General features: G+C 39.3%; 1 protein-coding gene across 6 annotated transcripts in view; it reads left to right on the forward strand.

Annotated features, from left to right (window-relative positions):
* RTTN (rotatin) overlaps positions 1-20,170 on the forward strand; it is a 185,981-nt gene that overhangs the window by 147,420 nt on the left and 18,391 nt on the right. For 3 of the 6 annotated variants that reach the window (XM_064379025.1, XM_064379026.1, XM_064379029.1), the window contains 5 exons: positions 8,605-8,710; positions 9,488-9,585; positions 10,820-10,897; positions 14,854-14,980; positions 18,765-18,967. In XM_064379025.1, coding sequence (XP_064235095.1) covers positions 8,605-8,710; positions 9,488-9,585; positions 10,820-10,897; positions 14,854-14,980; positions 18,765-18,967 — 612 coding nt within the window. Of the gene's footprint in view, positions 1-8,604; positions 8,711-9,487; positions 9,586-10,819; positions 10,898-13,657; positions 14,789-14,853; positions 14,981-18,764; positions 18,968-19,667; positions 19,840-20,170 lie in introns of those variants that run through there. The other 3 variants (XR_010343605.1, XM_064379028.1, XR_010343606.1) reach the window with 3 other exon arrangements.

Here is a 20,170-nt window from a genome sequence, read left to right on the forward strand (position 1 = left end):
CCTTTTGAGGCTATTTTTAAGATCTTAGAGGCATGCTTTATTCTTCTTTCTTCTCTTTTTTTCTTATGTCTCTCTCCTCTGACTGTATTTTCAAATAGCTTGCCTTCAAGCTTACTAATACTTTCTTTTACTTGATCAGCTCTACTGTTATGAGACTGATGTATTTGTCAGTATGCCAATTGAATTTTTCAACTCTAGGATTTCTGCCTGATTCTTTTTAAGTATTTCAGTGTCTTAAGTTTATCTGATAAAATTCTGAATTCCTTCTCCTATTTCAAATTTCTTTGACTTCCCTCAACCCAGCAATTTTGAATTCGCTGTTTGAAAGTTCACCTATCTCTCTTTCTCCAGGCTTGGTCTCTGATGCCTTATTTTCATTCATTTGGTGAGGTCATTTTTTTCCTGGATGATCTTGATGCTTGTAGATGTTCATCAGTATCAAGGCATTGAAGAGTTAGGTATTTGTTTTAGTCTTTGCAGTCTGGGCTTGTTTGTGTATGTCCTCCTTGAGTATGTTTTCCAGGTATTCGAAGGGAATTGGGCCCTAAGCCCAATAACACTTTGTTTCTTGCAGACTTGTAGAGGTACTGCCTCGGTTGTCTTCGATGAGATCTGGAAGAATTCTCCAGTTTACCAGGCAGAGACTCTTGTTCTTTTCCCTCATTTTCTCCTAAACAGAGTCTCTCTCTCTCTCTCTCTCTCTCTCTCTGTGCTGAGCAGCCTGAAACTGAGGGTATGGTGTGGTGATGTTAGCACTCCTATGGCTACCACCACTGGAACTATGCTGGATCAGACCTGATGTCAACACAGCACTGGGGTTCTCTCAAGGCCCACTGCAGTCACTACCTGCTTACCACCTGTGTTCACCCAAGGTGATTTATGATTAGTAGGTGGCAAAGCCAGCCAGGTTTCTGTCCTTCCCTTCAGAGCAGTAAGTTCCCCTAGACTCTGAGCAAGTCCAGAGATGCTATCTGTGAGCCGGGATTAGAGTCAAAAACCTTAGAATTTTACCTGATGTTCTATTCTACTGCAGCTAAGCTGGTACTCAAACCACAATACAGGATCCTTTCTGCTCTTCTCTTCCCTTTCCACAGGAAGAGGAGCCTCTCCTTTTGGCCACCACTACCATGGCCCCATAGGAGTTCTGCCAGGCTGCCGCCAGTGTTCACTTAGAGCCCAAGGGCACTTCTGTCAGCCTGTGACGAATGCTGCCAGACCTAGGGCTCACCCTTCAGGATTATCAGTTCCTTTCTGACTAGGGATAGTCCAGAAATACTGTCTAAGAGCCTCAGCCTAGATTCAGGGAGCCCAAGAGCCTACTTGTTGCTCTACCCCACTGTGTCTGAGCTGATACCTAAGATGCAAGACAAAGTTCCATTTACTTTTCCCTCTGCTTTTTTCAACAGAAAGAGTCTTTTGTTGTAGCCACCACAGCTGCGAATGTACTGGGTCATACCTGAAGTCAGCACGTCTCAGAGCCCAAGGCCTGTGGTATACTATTTGGATATTGCTGTTTTGGTTACTGTAGCCCTGTAGTATAGTTTGAAGTCAAGTAGCTTGATGCCCCCAGCTTTTTTCTTTTTGCTTAGAATTGCCTTAGCTATTTTAGGCTCTTTTTTGGTTCCGTATGAATTTTATAATAGTTTTTTTCCAGTTCCGTGAAGGATGTGATTGGTAGTTTGATACAGATAGTATTGAATCTACAAATTGCTTTGGGCAGTATGGCCATTTTAGCGATGTTGATTCTTCCTAGCCATGTGCATGGAATGTTTTTCCATTCATTTGTGTCACCTCTGATTTCTTTGAGCAGTGTTTTGTATTTCTCCTTGTAGAGATCTTTCACCTCCCTGGTTAGCTGTATTCCTAGACACTGCATTTTATTTTATTTTATTTTAGTGGCAGTTGTGATGGGATTGCATTCCTGATTTGGCTCTTGGCTTGATTGTTGGTATATAGGAATGTTAGTGATTTTTGCACATTAATTTTGTATCTTGAGACTTTGCTAAAATTGTTTATCAGCCTGAGGAGCTTTTGGGCTGAGATGATGGGGTTTTCTAGATGCAGGATTATGTCATCTGCAAACAGGGATAATTTGACTTCCTCTCTTGCTATTTGGATGCCCTTTATTTCCTTATCTTGCCTGATTGCCCTGGCCAGAATTTCCAATACTGTGTTGAATAGGAATGGTGCGAGAGGGGATCCTTGTATTGTGCCTGTTGTCAAGGGTAATGCTTCTAGCTTTTGCCTATTCAGTATGATGTAGACAGCAGATTTGCCATAGATGGCTCTCATTATTTTGAGATATGTTCCTTCAATACCTAGGTTGTTGAGAGTTTTTAATATGAAAATATGTTGAATTTTATGAAAGCCTCTATTGAGATGATCATGTTCTTTTTGTCTTTAGTTCTGTTTATGTGATGAATCATGTTTATTTATTTGCCTGTATGTTGAACCCATCTTACATCCTAGGGATAATGCCTACTTGTTTGTGGTGGATTAGCTTTTTGATGTGCGGCTGGATTCAATTTGCGAGTATTTTGTTGAGAGTTTTTGCATCAGTGTTCATCAAGAATATTTGCCTTTTTTGTTGTTGTGTCTCTGGCAGGTTTTGGTATCAGGATGATGTTAGCCTCATAAAATGAGTTGAGGAGGAGTTCCTGCTTCTCATTTTTTGGGGAACAGTGTCGGTAGGAATGGTATCAGCTCTTTGTACATCTGGTAGAATTAGGCTGTAAATCCATCTGGTCCATGGCTTTTTGGTGTACAGGCTATTTATTTCTGATTCCATTTTAGAGCACATTATTGGTCTGTTCAGGGATTCAGTTCTTCCTGTTTCATCTTGGGAGGATATATGTTTTCAGGAATTCATCCACTTCTAGATTTTTAATTTGTTGCATAGAAGTGTTCATAGTAGTCTCTGATAGTTATTTCTCTGGGGTCAGAGAAATCCCCTCAGTTCTGGTTATGTTTATTTGGATCTCCTCTCTTTTCTTCATTAGTCTAGCCGGTGGCCCATGTATCTTCCTAATTTTTTCAAAAAACCAGCTCCTCACTTCGTTGTTGTTTTGAATGGTTTTTCATGTCTCAGTCTCCTTCAGTGAAGCTCTGATTTTGATTATTTCTTGTGTTCTGCTAGCTTTGGGGTTGGTTTGCTCTTTGTTTTCTACTTCTTTTAGTTGTGATATTAGGTGCTAACTTGAGATCTTTCTAACTTTTTGATATGGGCATTTAGTGCTATTAATTTTCCTCTTAGCCCTGCCTTAGCTGTGTCCCAGAGATTCTGGTATGTTATCATTGTTCTCATTAGTTTCAAAGGACTTATTTTTTAAAATTTATTTATTTATTATACTTTAAGTTCTGGGGTACATGTGCAGATCGTGCCGGTTTGTTATATAGATATACACGTGCCATAATAGTGGTTTGCTGCATCCATCACCCTGTCATCTACATTAGGTATTTCTCCTAATGCTATCCCTCCCCAATCCCCCCACCCCTATTCCTCTCCTAGCCCCCCACCCCCCAGGCCCCAGTGTGTGATATTCCCCTCCCTATATCCGTGTGTTCTCATTGTTCAACACCTACTTACGAGTGAGAACATACAGTGTTTGGTTTTCTGTTCTTGTGTCAGTTTGCTGAGAATGATGGTTTTCAGTTTCATCCATGTCCCTGCAAAGGACATGAACTCATCCTTTTTTATGGCTACATAGTATTCCATGGTGTATATGTGCCACATTTTCTTTATCCAGTCTATCATTGATGGGCATTGGGGTTGGTTCCAAGTCTTTGCTGTTGTGAACAGTGCCATAATAAACATACATGTGCATGTGTCTTTATAATAGAATGATTTGTAATCCTTTGGATATATACCCAGTAATGGGATTGCTGGGTCAAATGGTATTTCTATTTCTAGATCCTTGAGGAATCGCCACACTGTCTTCCACAATGGTTGAATTAATTTACACTCCCATCAACAGTGTAAAAGCATTCCTGTTTCTCCACATCCTCTCCAGCATCTGTTGTCTCCTGATTTTTTAATGATCATCATTCTAACTGGCATGAGGTGGTATCTCAATTTCTCTAATGACCAGCGATGATGAGCTTTTTTTCATATGTTTGTTGGCTGCATAAATGTCTTCTTTGAAAAGTGTCTTTTCATAGCAATTTCTGCCTTAATTTCATTATTTGGCCAAAAGTTATTCAGGAGCAGGTTGCTTAATTTCAATGTAAATATATGGTTTGTGCAATTTTCTTTGTATTTAGTTTGGTTTTATTGTGCTGTGGTCTGAGAGTACGGATGGCTTATATATTAGACCATTCTTACATTGCTGTAAAGAAATACCTGAGACTGGGTAATTTATTTAAAAAAGAGATATAATTGGCTCACAGTTATACAAGCTGTACAAAAAACATAATGCTGGGATCTGTTCAGCCTTTGGGAAGCCCTCAGGAAACTTTCAATTGTGGCAGAAGGTGAAGGGGTAGCGAGACATTTCACATGGTGGGAGCAGGAGGAAGAAAGGGACGATGTACCACAAACTTAAACAGCCAGATCTCATGAGAACTCTATCACAGGAACAGAACCAAAGGGATGGTGCTAACCTAGTCATGAAGGATCCACCCCAATGATCCAATTCCCAACATTAGGGATTACAATTGAACAGAGATTTAGGTGAGGACACAGATCCGAACCACATCAGTATAATTTTGATTTTTTTTGAATTTGCCGAAATTTGTTTTATGTCTTATTGTGTGGTTGATTTTAGAGTATGTGCCCTGTGGCAATGAGAAAAATGTATGCTCTGTTGTATTTTCTGGTGAGGAGTTCTGTAGATGCCTATCAGATCCATTTTGTCCAGTGTTGAGTTCAAGTCGTGAATATCTTTGTTAATTTTCTGCCTGGATTACATGTCTAATACTGTCAGTGGGGTGTTGAACTTTCCCACTATTACCCTATGGGAGTTTAAGTCTCTTTGAACTTGCTTTACGAATCTGGATGCTTCTGTGTTTAGTGCATATATATTTAGGATAGTTAAGTCACCTTGTTGAATTGAGCCCTTTACTGTTATGTAATGCTCTTCTTTGTCTTTTTTTTTAAATCTTTGTTGGTTTTAAGTCTGTTTTGTCTGAAATTAGAATTGCAATGCTTGGTTTTTTCAGTTTTCCATTTGCTTGGTAGCCTTTTTCCATCCCTTTATTTTGAGTCCATGTGTGTCATTGCGTGTGAGATGGGTCTCTTGAAGGTAGCATACCATTGGGCCTTGCTTATTTGGCCATCTTACCACTCTGTTCCTTTTAATTTGGGGCATTTAGCCCATTTACATGCAAGGTTAATATTGATATGTGTTAATTTGATCCTGTCATCGTTTTGTTAGTTGTTTGTTATGCCAATTTGTTTATGAGGTTGCTTTATGATGTCACTGGTCTATGCTCTTAAGTGTGTTTTTGTAGTGGCTGGTAGTAGTCCTTTCTTTCTATATTTAGTGATTTTTTTCAGGGACTCTTGTAAGGCAGGTGATAACAAGGTTCCTCATCATTTGCTTTTCTGTAAATGATCTTATTTCTCCTTTGCTTATGAAGCTTAGTTTTTCTGGATATGACATTCTTGGCTGAAATTTCTTTTCTTGAAAAATGTTAAATATAGGCCACCAATCTCTTCTGGCTTGTAGGGTTTCTGCTGAGAGGATCAGTGTTCATTTGATGCGCTTCCTCTTGTAGGTGACCTGACTCTTCTCTCTAGCTACCTTTATCTTTTTTTTTTTCATTTTTACCTTGGAGAATCTGATCATTATGTGTCTCGGGGATGATCTTCTTGTGAGGTGTATTGTGGTTCTAAGCATTTCTTGAATTTGAGTGTTGACCTCTGTAGCTATGTTGGGAAAGTTCTCATGGATGATGAGATATGTTTTCCAAGTTTTCTCCATTTGCCTCATCTCTTTTAGGGACACCAGTGAGTTGTAGATTCAGTCTCTTTACATAAATTCCATATTTCTTGGAGGTTTTGTTTGTTACTATTTATTTATTTACTCTTGTCTGACTGTCTTATAAAACCAGTCTTGAAGCTGTGAGGTTCTCTCTTTTGATTGGTTCATTCTGCTGTTAATACTTGTGATTTCATTATGAAATTCTTGTAGTGTGATTTTCAGCTCTGTCTAGTCGGTTACATTCTTTTCTATACTGGCTATTTTGTCTGTCAGCTCCTGTATCGTTTTATTTTTATTCTTAGCTTTCTTAGATTGGGTTTCAGCATTCTTCTGAATCTCAATGATCTTCATTCCTATCCATATTTTGAATTCTATTTCTGTCATTTCAGCCATCTCAGACTGGTTAAGCAACTTTGCTGGAAAATTAGTATGATCATTTGGAAGAAAGAAGATACTCTGGCTTTTTGAGGTCTTAGAGTTCTTGTGCTGGTTCTTTTTCATCTTCGAGGGCGGATGTTTCTTCAGTCATTGAAGTTGCTATCCTTTGGACGATTGTCTTTTTTTTTCCCTTTATCCTATTTGATGTTTTCAGACATTTGATTATGATATAAGTTGTTTTCAGTCGACTTGTTTTAGGAGGATTTTAGGGGGCCAAGGCTCAGCTCAGGACTCCTGTACTATGTGCTCTAACTCTTGGGGACTGGTATCAGGGCAGGGCTTTGATCTCTGTTTCCTCAAGGTTAGGAACCTGCTGCTCAGGAGGGGCCAGAGTGTGCCAAGACTGCTGTTCATAACACTTTGATGGTTGGTGCCAGCTAAGCACTTCGTAGGGAGGTGGCAGCAGGATCTGTCCTTGTTGACACATGTCAGCAGCAGCGGCAGTGCAACAGGGTGCACACTCGTCAGCTATGGCAGGGTGCTGTCAGGTGCCAGGTTGCCGGCCTCCATGCAGGCATCTACAGCAGCTGTGGTAGCAGCACAGCTTGGGGATTTGGGAGCCCCCACTGGAGACTGTGTGCACATTCATACTGGTGGTGGTGTTAGCATGAGACAGGGCAATGGTGGATGCAAGAGTGTGTGTGCCCTTTGTGCCCGTTCATTCTGGTGTCAGTGGCCGCTCAGGGCTAAGGGAGGCTTCACTGCTTTTGGTGGCTAGTTTTGTACTAGCGGCCCCAGTGCAGGGGTGGGGTGCTGGCAGGGCCAGGGCTTGCAGGCTCCATGCCTGCCCACTCTCTGAGGACAGTAGCAGGAAGGGAGGATGGGGTGCACTCATGCTGACAGCAGTGGCACGGCAGGGTGGATGTGCACACGTGCTGATGGGGAAGGGAAGATAGGTCCACCTGCACACGTCCACAGAGCATTGTGGGTGGCCAGTAGGTGAGTGCCTGCAGGCAAGGCAGCATGAAGGAGGCTGCAGTGGGGGAAGAATGCTGCTGCGTGTCCACTGGGGTCACTCTGCTGGAGCATTCTGCTAGTCAGGTACAGTCTGCCAATGCAGGAGCTACTATGCAGGCCCCCAGGAAGCACCTGGGAACTTCATTCCAGACAGGTGTGGCCAGGCTCAGGCTCTGGGAGAGAGCCGGCAGAATGAACAGTGGTCCAGACTGGCCCTGTCTCATGGGCAAGACCACTCTGCAGAGTTGAGGTCCCATAGTTCCCCTAGGGATAAAATCTCCTATGGGAGCAAGTCTAGCCTAAGGGGATGGGTGTCCCTGGCCATGCTCCACTATAGACATTCCCATACCAAACTCTCTAGGCTCTGCCCCAACTGGAGTTCTGCTTCTACCACTTCCCTAAGCAGCTTTCCCTGTCAACTCAGGTGTCCATGGTGGTCCAGGGGTTCCTTCCTACCACAATTCCAGGGACCTGTGGTGAGGGCGAATTTTGTTCCTTGCCTTTTCAACTCACCCACTACGCAGGAGTTGTTGGGGACCAGGAACGAGTTGTGGTGCTTGGTAGCCCTGAGCAGGGTTCCCAGCTTCCTCCCCCTTCAGTCCTGGCTGTGTGTTTTCCCTCCATCTGCTCTAAATAACTTCCCTCTGAAGATCCGCTAGTAGTGTGCCAGTCTTCTTGATGTCCCAGTCTCTCAGTGGGAGATGTTCCTCCTGGCTGTATCTAGTTGGCTATCTTGGAGCTGAAAATTCTAGTTTTTTTTTTTAAATAAAAAAGTATGGAATCTGTTATTCTGTCTACTTTTGTACATATTAGAAATGTTTAAGTGAAAATTTTTCTAATTCATAAATTTAAATGTATAAAGGAAATACACCAAAATAGTATTTTCAGAATTACAAATGATTTTCCGTTTCTATGAGAGTCAAAAAAGTTACGCAATATTTTCTGAACAGAGACCCATTTTAATCAGTTACACATATATATACAATATGATCCAGTGAATTTGAGTAAGTATATTAGCTTGCTATGTGTTAGTTCTAAATAAAGCTTTTTTCTGTAGATGATGAGTCTCTAAGAATTATTGTTGTTCTCTTCCATATTATAAACAACTTACACAGTCTTACCACACAGAACATTCTCAGATATTAATGATTTATCAAAATCCAGTTAATTTCACATGATAGTTGAAACCTAGCAATATCTTTTAAGTAGAAAATGTCTTTTATTCACAACAGTTTTGCTCCAGATTAAATTTTTCTTCAAGGCAGTTTGATTTGTATTCTCTCTGCAGTGCTATGAAGAAAAATCCTCCAAAGATATCCTGAAAAGAGTAGCTGCAAATGCACTGATGTCACTTCTGGCTGTCAGTAGAAGAGCGCAGAAACGTGCTTTGGAAGGTGAGCCACATGGCACATCAGCTGTTTTGGTGGTGTTATCATCAATTCACATGTTTTGTTGCTTGTTCAAGTTAATTTTCTTTGGACTCAAAATGTAAAAAACTTACAGTATAATCTCAGTGTCAATAAACATAAACATATATTTTTCCATGCAGAAACACAGTAAACACATAGTACTTTTCAAATAAAAAGATTAGATGTGGTTTTTTCTGCAGGGTTTGATTTGTGATGGTCCTTGCTCTAAAGAGTCTTTACGTAAATATTAGAGCAGCTAAAAGATAACACAATGAATTTCATTATACTTAAATATTGGTATCCAGAAGCACTCACAGCATGCCTGAAGAAAACCCACATAGTTTTGATGGTAAAAACAACAGCAACAGATGATTTCATATTTTCGTATAAATTTCTCCTCTTGAGTGTTATAATTTCTCATTTGGGAATTGGAGAATATAGATCTGAGAATTAAAAGAGAATAATGGCAACAGCAAGTCCATTAATATCAATTGTGATTTGCTACTAAAACAAATGCTGTATTCCTGAAGATGTAAATTGGATTTGAGGAGTGTCTTGCTAAAAACTGAAAACAAGCGGGAGTCAGCATTTTGGTCCTCTTACTTTCCCCTCTCTGATTCATTAATCTCTCACTGAAAATTCTAAAATGAAGTGGATCAGAAATAGAAAATGTTACTTTTTTGAGAATCTGATTGGTGTATGTGGTTTTAACTTACTTGGAAATAGAATATCTTTTTGACTGCTGCAAATTTTGTCTTTCAGCCAATCTTATAGACAACTGCATGGAGCAGATGAAACACATAAATGCACAACTGAATCTAGATTCTCTGAGGCCTGGGAAAGCAGCATTGAAAAAAAAGGTAACATAATGAATGGCTATATAGAGAGACCATTCTCTATTCTTCCTGTGCCTAGAAATGAGCACAAACTTGAAATGAGTGTCTCATTTAGAAGAAAAGTACAATTGGATATTTAATGAGACTTCCACATTAGCAGATTGTTGGCTTTTTTTGTTCTTAATTCTTACTTGAAGATCTTTAGACAACGTCTGTCTATTATGTACTTTTGTTTTTATAAACATTTGAAAATATCCACACATACATGATACTATGCCAGATAAATTTTTTATACTACAAAAAGAAAATATTTATCTCAAAACAATCATAGGTTAACTAGGAATGCGATCGAAAACAACTATAATTTATTAAGGGTTTTCTATATGTCAGCCACTATTGAAACATTTCATATTTATTATCTCATGAACAAACACTCATTACAGCATAGTCACACAATTGGTAATTGATGGAGCTAATATTTGCTCGATATCTTAGTGGTTGCAGAGCTGGTATTCCTAATCTCTGTTTATCTCCTTCTGTGCCTTCTGAGTATCTCCTCTAGTGTTGAGTCTGCTGGACTCATGTTTAAATTGCACGCTCAGGTAAACTGAGAATAACATAGTTATTATATAATAGCTATGGTTAACAATAACTACTATGGTTAACAAGATCTGCCACCCACTTATTCAGCAAATGAAAGTGTGTGAATAGTATGAATATACAAATATACATACATGTGTGCATGTAAGGCCATTATAGCAGCACTGTATGTAATAACTAGTTTCTACTTCATTTAATAAGAAACCAAGACAAATTATTTAACAATTTAATTGATGCAAGAGATTGATTGTGTGTTTATCAGTTATTTTTTGTTTGTTTGTTTTGTCTCTTTTCCTTTTTCCTCTCTAGCCCAAGGCCCTTACTTTTATCATTGAGAAAGTCAGCCAACACCTGATCTGATTGAAAACCTGTCAGTATCTGCCTCACTTTATTGAGATGAAACATGGAGGCTATCATATATCCGAGTTCCTCCATGCTTCATAGAACAGAAATAGCTTTTTTGTGGTGAATGTGCTTTTTGAGATATGGTCATCTTTCAGAGATCGTTAGTTTGTCAGTTCCCTCTAAGTTACAGTGGTTGGGCATGATTAGAGCACAGCTGCATTGTACTGTGACCCAAAGGGGAGGGAATTACTATACACAAAGAGTGGAGTATGCTGTCGCATTCACAATTTTCAACTGTTTTTTGTTTAAATAGGAGGATGGTGTTATTAAAGAGTTAAGCATTGCCATGCAGCTCCTAAGAAACTGTCTTTATCAAAATGAAGAATGTAAAGTAAGTAGAGCTACTTTTCAAAATCTTAATAGAAGTGCTGGTATTAAGCAGTTTAATTTTTATATGAGATAATGTAGTAGGAAAAATGGAACACTCTGACTTTTAAATTTTTAGATGCACAGTTGATTGGTCCTTAAACTGAGTGATAATTGTCAGAAATGGGTGTATCTAATCTTGTTATTCATCAACACTGATTACATTTGTGTATGTCAGTGTTTTGATTTGTCATTGAAACTTTAACTTCACAAACTTCAGCCTCATTCTGTACTCTTAGGCATTTTAGGTGTTTTTTTCTCCACCTATTTTAGATATGGAATGAATGGCTGGATGTGTCTTCTAAGGTAGATTCTTTCAAAGTGGGTTGTCAGAACAACTCTCCAAGGAAATAAGTGAAGCTATCTGTATCTGTAAGGAAGAAAGATGAAGTTTCCTGCTTCAGAGGAGAAGATAGTTAGAGCTGCTGTCTAGTGTGGCCACATCCACTGGGAGGAAGTTTCTTCTAGTTCTGCTGACTTCCTGTGACCATTTACACAGCCCCTCTGTCATAAATCACTGAGATGTTTTGCTTTGTTGATAAGCATTGATAATGTTGTTTTAAACCGTTGTATCAGTACTACTCCAGAAGATACAATCTTTTGAACACTCTGATTTGCTTTGTCTGTAGTTTTACACTTTTGAAATACTAGATTAACGCTTTAATGCAGAAATGCTAGATTATTCTTTGTAAAAGCTTATCATGAAAATAAAATTAAAAAAATATTAGATTAAAGCTTTAATATAGAAAGCAAAGATAAATTACAGAAGCTTCCTTCGCTTTTTAAATTTTTATCTGTTTTGCTATTACTTGTGGTAAGAGCACAACTGGAAAAACCATACCACCTCTGGAAACTGGATGCATTGAACACACTTATTCCTTAAGCTATGTTAAAAAGCTGGATACATGACTCACAATTTATATTTCAGAGTAGTTTGATGGGAACTAAATATTTATTTATACATTTTATTAAAATTCCTGTATATGAATTTATATGAACTTTTTCTTAAAACAGAGGTGCCATTAATAAACTTATGATTCCTTCATGCTTTTGATACTATGCTTGTGACTGGATGTACAATCAGTATTCATGTGTATATGTAAATATATAAATTTTATGTGTATGTGCAGTTAATATTCATCCATGATACTTTATTCAGCGAAATACTCTAGAATACTTTACAGGTAGGATCTACCTATAAAGATTTATGAAATGCCAACCTGACTACTAGTTATAAATATTATGCTCAATTTGTATCACATTAGCCATCTACAAAAGTGTAATAGCTCAATAAATCAAAGCATTTCTATATTTCTAAGTTGTTTAATAAGAAGTAAATTCAAAGAATATTTAGGTTATCCTTGAATATAAATATGATCTTATGGAGGTAGAGATTCTTAATTTCAATTTCAGCTTTTATCACATGTACGGCATGTTCTCATTATTAATAGTTGGTCATATTGGGTAATTCACCAGGTAACCCACTGCCACACCACCCTGCTGTTTGCATATGCATAACATTAAAGGATTTTCATACTGGAAGGCAGGATCATGGTAGCTGTGAGATAAATGAGTTAAACAGTGGACAAGGTTAAATGGAGGGGACTGCTATAGTCCAGACAAGAGATGATGACACCTTAACTTGAGCAGGTAGAAAGGAGAAGGAGGGTAGGGAGTAAATTTGAGGCATTGAGAAGAAGAGGAATGTAGGGGACTTCCAAACTCCCGTGTAAGCCACTTACCAATGCAAGAGTGTATGATAGAGCAGAGCACAGATGTGAGAGACCCGGTGTTCATTCTTGCACATGCTACCCTCAAGAGTCTTTGGGTCATCCAGGTGAAAAATGGCTTGTGGTCAGTAGATTTTATGGGTCTGGGACTCTGAGGAGTGATACAGACTGGGGATATTAGGAGTTATTGATGTGTGGATGGTGTTTGTGGTCCTCACTATTGTTGAAATTTCCCAAGAAAGTATATAATGAAAACCTAGGTCATATCTTTGAACAATAAGAACATTTAAGAGAGGACAGAAAACAGCTGAGAGGGGAATACTGGAGAAGGAATTTGGAGATTGTATTAGGCCATTCTTGCCTTGCTATGAAGAAGTGTCTGAGACTAGGTAATTTATTAAAGAAAAGAGGTTTAATTGGCTCACAGTGCTGCAGGCTGAACAGGAAGCATAGTGGCATCTGCTTCTGGGGAGGCCTCAGGAAGCTTCCAATCATGTCAGAAGGCAACAGGGGAACAGGCACATCACATGACTAGAACTGGAGCAAGAGTGAGCTGGCAGGGAGGTGCCACACACTTCTAAATGACCAGATCTCATGAGGTCTCACTCACTGTCTTGAAGAAAGCACTAAGCCATGAGGAATCCACCCCCAAGATCTTAATACCTCCCACCAGGTCTCACCTCTAGCATTGGGGATTACAGTTCGACATGAGATTTGGGCAGGGACAAATACCCAGACTCTATCAGAGATGATCCAAGATAGAGCAGCAGCATGGAAATTAAGAAAGAAGAGATTCATAGCAAATGCCACAGTGCTTCAGTGTTGTTGGCAACAACAAAATTAGGAGTGGCCTCAATAGAATCATCAGGGCAGAAAATAAATGGAAATTAAAGATTAAATGTGAGATGGGGAAATTACCGCAATAATAATGTGGAAATTTGGTCATGAAAAGTGGCATTAATAATTTAAGACATATAGGATGTTTCTCTTAACAGGTAAACTCCTTCAATACAGGCACAGAAATGAGCAAATTGGGGACTAGTTGTTTCAGAGACAGCAAGAGAAGAACTAACTGGTGGTTAAAGATCCCTGAGGAGGCAGGAAGAGCTGTGTTTCAGAACATGGATGGATGTATGAATCTCCCACAAAAAGTGGAACACCTCTTTCTCACTGCCAGGGAGACAGCAAGGATGAATGGATAAAAATACAGATAAACTGTGTGGACAGGATGGCAGAACAGATAAAGGAATTTGTACTTAATCCTTTCTGTCTTCTCTGTGAAATAGTAAGCAAGGTCATCTGGTGCAGATGGAGGACTGTGTGCCACAGAGAGTGGTGAACGTGGGAAGAACTTTAGGGAGAGCGTTGGGAATGACTTTAGTGCTTACGAGGAGTGTCGAACATTGGGAATCACCTCTATTCTGCCACTTGATGCTACGTGAAATTGTATAGGGTGTGTGTATTTATTTATGTGCATGCTCACATGCATAAACATGGGTCTATAAATTGCCTTGGAATTCTTATTTGTTTAAAAAAGATATTGCTACACTCACTGTATACAGCTCTATTTTATCTGCAGTGTTGTCCCAGGGATAACTGATCCTTGTAATAAAGACCCCGAGTTACTTCAGAATTTATTGATTTAACATACCATATAGACTGAATTTTATATATTCATATTACTCAAAAACTGTTATTTACTTTGGATATATATATACACACATATATATGTGTGTGTGTATATATATATACACACATACACATACACACACACACAGGAGGGTGAGGAGAGGAAGAGAGGGTGGGCAAGGGAGGACTCAGAGTTGATCAGAATGTTTACTTAACCAGAAATTCTCACTTCTTGGCCATTTCATAGCATTTACAGGAATATATTCAGTGTTGTGAGATACCACTTTGTTGCTTAATATATGTGTTACAGAGGCTGTTTTCTATGCTTCCTACCTTAGTAGCACATTAACCACCCTGGTGTTGAAGGGACTTCCTGAGACTGGTCAGGCTCTTGGTCAGGGCAGCCATGTGTGGAGCCCAGTGGGGCTGGGGCAGGATGCTGAAGCCAGCCACAGGATTCTGCTTGTGTCTTATGTTGGTGGCTTTTTTGTTGTTGTTTTGATTTTAATGTTGTATTTTCACATATTCAGACTAATGCTATCTTTTTTCCTTCCTTCAACAGGAAGCAGCTCTTGAAGCTCACCTTGTCCCTGTCTTGCACTCTCTCTGGCCTTGGATTTTGATGGATGATTCATTGATGCAAATTTCTCTGCAGCTCCTTTGCGTCTATACTGCAAATTTTCCAAATGGTAAACAGGATCCAGTATAGTCTTTCAGTAACATACCAAAATACTAGTTTTATAAATGTTGTTAAGGTGAACTAGAAAAACTAATACATATTTTGAAGTGTTTCTGATTTATTGAGGATATGATGGGCAAAGGCAAGCTTTCTTTTAGGTATGAGAGCAGACAGATATTTTAGCGTATTTGTTGACATGAGAGAGTCCTTGGCAGTGCAGGGAATAGAGAGGGAGGACTGGTCTGATTATCTGGCAATTGGAAATTGAGTTTAGTAGGAAAATTGAGAGGATAAAAATTATGATGTAAGACCTCAAAAGCCAGGTGAAGTTTAGAACTTCTTATAGATTCTGGAACAGGAGAGGGGCATGATGAAAGTTAGTTCTCAGAACAGTTGGTCTGGTCATACTTGATATCACTAGGGCTGCTCTTTCACTCAGGCACTTGATAGACATTTTATCAAGAGCGTGCTGTGGGCCATGCATTGTGAGTTCTGGTGAGAGTGATCTGAAATGAGATAGGAGGACAGGTCATGTAGGGCCTCAGGGGCCACAAGAGGGAGTTTGGATTTTTATGTGAATATAACAGGATGCCATTGGCAGTTATAAGCTGGGGAGTGGCATGATTTAATTTGTGTTTAAGAATGATTAGGCTGGGCATGGTGGCTCATGCCAGCACTTTGGGAGACTAAGGCAGGAGGATCACTTGAGGCCAGGAGTTCGAGACTAGCCTGGCAAACAAAGTGAAACTGGTGTCTACTAAAAAAAAAATACAAAAATTAGCCGGACATGGTGGTGCACACCTGTAATCCCAGACTTGGGAGCCTGAGGCAGGAGAATCACTTGAACCTAGGAGGCAGAGGTTGCAGTGAGCCGAGATCATGCTACTGCACTCTAGCCTGGGCAACAGAGCAACACTCCGTCTCAGAAAAAAAAAAAAAAAAGAAGAGAAAGATTACTCTGGATGATAAGTGGAGAATGGATGATTGGGAGCAAGGCTAGAAGCAGGGAGACTTGTCATGGAGACATAATGGTGGCTTGGGCTTGAGTGGTAGCTGGAGAGATTGAGAGAAGTACACAGATTCTCAATGGCCCAAAGGTAGAGTCAAGGAAACCTGTGGTGGGAGGTAGGAAGGAAAGAAAGGTGTCCAGGGTAAACTTCATTTGGAGAAATGAGCCTGAATGCACACTGCTGCCATTTACTAAAATGGGGAAGATTTGGAAGAAGCAGACTTGAAGTGAGAAAAAAGTAGGAATCAAGAGTTCTGTTTGGTCTTTTTAAGTCTGAGGTGTTGATATTCACTCAAGTGAAAATAGTAAGATGGAGTTTAATTCAACAGAGAGTAGAGGTAAGTTCGAAGATTTAAAATGTTGGGAGTATTATTAGTTATTTATTACCACGAGACAAATTACTCTAAAATTTAGCATCTGTAAACATCAATCATTTCGTTATGCCACAGCTTCTGTGGCTCAGGAGTCTGGAAATGGCTTACCTGGGTGGTCCTTGCTCAGAGTCTCTGAGTCATCTGAAGTCTTGACCGGGATGGAGGATTCAGTGTGCCTATGGCAGCCTCAGTTGCTTGCTGCTTAGGGCTGTTTCGAACGACCCAGAGTGAGTGGGCCCAGGGCAGAAGTTACAGTCTATTATCACCCAGTCTCAGAAGTAACCGAACAGCACTCCTACCTCCTGTGGGTCACACATAGCAACCCTAGTACAGAGGCAGGGGCCACTGGGACCATCTTGGAGGCTGGCTACCACAGAGTTTTTGTTATATAGATTGTATTTAAAGTCCTGTGGCTATTTGAGATTACCCAGGGAGAATGTATAGATGGAGAAGCAGAATCCCATGACCAAGTTCTGAGGCACATCGACATTTGGAGTTAATCAAAAGATGAGAAAAAGCAGAAAAAAAAGGAACAGCCAGTGAGATAAGAGTGCACAGTCACAGAAAGTTAGAGAAGGGCATACTCAGTTGTGTGGAATGCTCTAGAAAATTCTACTAAAATGAAGATAGCAACAATGGCTTTTGGGCTTAGCAATAATGATGTTCTTGTGGACCTTGAGGGTTATTTTAGTGCAGCACCGAAACGGAAACCGAATTAGTGTGGGTTGAGGAAAGAAGATGAAATAGAGGAGACAGCCTTTCCAAAATGTTCTACATATAAGGGGGCAGAGAAATGGAGCAACAGCAAGAGACAGATGTGGAGTCAATGGAGGAGTTTTTGCTGTTTTTAAAAATGTGCGTTTTAAAGGCATGTTTTTTAAGGGATTGGTAGAATGAGGTACAGAAAAGAGTGCATGTAAGAGCCCACCCTGAGAGGATAAGAGGGTGAGAGCTAGAGCACAGCTGACAACAGGAAGCAGGGGGAAGGCTGAGAGGAAGGATGTGGATTTAGGTAGGTTGGTAGACTTGTTGGGAATGATGAGAAAATTCCCATTTTGAATACTTCTCCTTTCTTCATTTAAGAGAGAACACTGAGCACTAAGAATGAGCAAAGACAAGGGGTAGAGATGATGTGAGAAGAGGAGAAAGTGTGAAGTAGCTGTGTTTAGAGGAAGGAAAGCAAACACACTAGGGAAGCAAAGTAGGATTGCTGGCAGTGTTAAGTACCCATTTAAAATTTATGCTCATCAATTTAAGATTTGACTAGTTACCAAGTGTTTGTGCTTTCTTCCAACAACATTCAGCAGCCCAGCAGCTGGGGTCTAAATATCAAAGGTTATACAGAGAAGGGACTAGAACTCTAAACAATTAAGAACCCATCTAGTTACTGCCAGATGCTGATGATGGCTTATTCTTTTGAATAGTCTGACAACTCTGGAGCTGTCCATTTTGATACCCAGCTCAGGTTGTCTCCAGTCAGCACGAAGAGATAAAAACAGACCTTCAACCTCCTGAACTTGAACTATCATTGAAGCATATGTGTACAGGATTGTCCCTGCCTTCATTCTGTGCTGCCAACTTTCTCTGTTCCTTAGGTTTGGTGGGAATGTCTTGTTTCAGTGCATTTTCCAGCTCTACTACTGTATCTTTTGTTGGCTTACTCATCTTTTGTGAGTTTCTTTTATAGAATGTATTTGATTCTGATCAATTTATACTTAAGTTAGCCTTCTTGTATGAACTTTCACAAGTCAACTATACCTTAGTTTTACATATAATACAGTCTTATTGATTTAACATTAAAATGCATTTCTAATTTTTAAAAATTTTTTTCTCCCTCAATAAGTCTCATTCAGTTGCTTAATTTCCTGAGAAACACTGGACTCCGGAAAGCCTGTAGATGCCACTGTTGGCTCCTGCCACTTCTAAGCTGTGTGACCTTGAGCAACAAACTGGCTTTTCTGAGCTTCATATCTTTGTTGACCAAATATAGAAAATAGTATTGTTCTGTCCCCCTTCCCAGGGATATTATGTTCCTTATTTGTCGGTTGTGTAAAATGAAGGCATTAGACAAGTTATCTCCCATTTCTAAAATCTGTTCCCCTACACAGGCCTTTATTTAGATATTTTCATTAGGAACAATTAAAAACCCTAGTATACTTATGTTATTCTTTTTAAAAAAAAAACCTGGTATCTTAAAGTGCTCTATTGACATAATTAGGCCCTCAGTGAGGACAGTAAATCTATGAGGTTGAATGTAGACACCAACATTAGCCTCCATTGCTAATTTGCAGTTCACAGGTTAACGGCTAAGTCATTTTGATAGACAGATATGCTTTACCACTTAGTGTATTCAAAAACTAAACGGGGAAAGGAAACTGAGAAGACATTGTGATAAGCGGTTATTTTTGAAGGTTGCAGTTCTCTTTGTTGGTCAAGTTGTGGACAGCACCCTGTTCAAGCTGCACACAGAGGAGCCCTGGGCAACTCCCTGATGCTGTGTGTCCTAAAGTTGGCTTCCCAGATGCCACTGGAGAACACCACAGTTCAGCAGATGGTTTTTATGCTTCTTTCAAACCTGGCCTTGTCTCACGACTGTAAAGGAGTAATTCAGAAGGTAAGCACTTAAACTCCCCTTCATCTCATAAAAGGCTACTCAGTGAAATAATCTTTCCAATCAAAAGTTTACAACTCAGTTCCCAGGATTGATATATTATGATTTGGAGGCATTTTATTTTAAAGGATTATGAAAGGGTTAAGAGGTTCACTTTGTTTAAAGCCAGTTGATGGATGACACATGAAAGGGGACAGGAGCTAGAGTAGAATCCCGCCATTTCCTTCCATTTATCTTCTTAGCATTTGGATTGTATTTTATCTTTCTCAAAAATGAGGATTTTAGAAAGATAGCTGTCTTACATTTATTGGAGATAATAAAAGTAATATATTTGGTCTTTAAACAGACCAAATTGAGCAGTAACAATTTCAGTTTAATTTCATTGACAAAATGGTTTATGAAATCACAGCCCCTCTCCCCTGTTAGACTTTAACTTCCGTATGGCGTGAGAAGCAATTTTTTGAGTTCTCTAGGACTCTGGTTCCCAATCCAGACTTCTCATCACTGATTTTAACTTAAGGTAATTTAAAAGGGATGTAATGAGTTAAATAAATTCTAGTACACATGTGCAGTTAGATTCTGTATTTAGATGTGTATGCACAGACTCCCTAATTGGGAAAATCCCTTCAAATTTAAATGTAATCAGATTATATATTACTTACTAGTATTGTAATTTGAGTGCTTCTGTTTCTTTTACTTGAAGGCCAAGATAAATTGCAAAAATTGAGAGCATTTATAAGAACTGAGTCTCCTTTTTCTCTACTGTTTCTTCTCCCTGAACTCCTCAGAAGATACTTTGTTATCACCACATAAATAGAAAGGTCTTTCTAAGGAAGTGGACAGATCAATCTTACCAAGGAAAGATGTTTTCAGTGGTGCGTTGGTGCCAATTCCTACTAACTCATGAGTGTCATCTTAAGTCTGCAGGAGTTTTATAAAAATTCCAGTTGATGTTATATTGTCTTGAAATCAGCCACAGTGGGAGTATCACACCATGTAATTTTGTGAACTCTACAAATCATGGATCTTTTCTTCCCTCACTGCAATCAGTTGTTTATTTACCAGCACATGGCTGGATATTTTCTTCATCTATATGTTCTTGTATGTCATATATGTATATATATTTGAATATATTTTCTTCATGTATGTATTCATATACATATATCATTTCCAAAATGAGATGTTATCTTGAACTGAATATATGTG

The sequence above is a fragment of the Aotus nancymaae genome, unplaced genomic scaffold (genome assembly GCF_030222135.1).
Source record: "Aotus nancymaae isolate 86718 unplaced genomic scaffold, 86718_ANA_hifiasm-v0.15.2.pri h1tg000020l, whole genome shotgun sequence".
Classification (NCBI taxonomy): Eukaryota; Metazoa; Chordata; class Mammalia; order Primates; family Aotidae; genus Aotus; species Aotus nancymaae.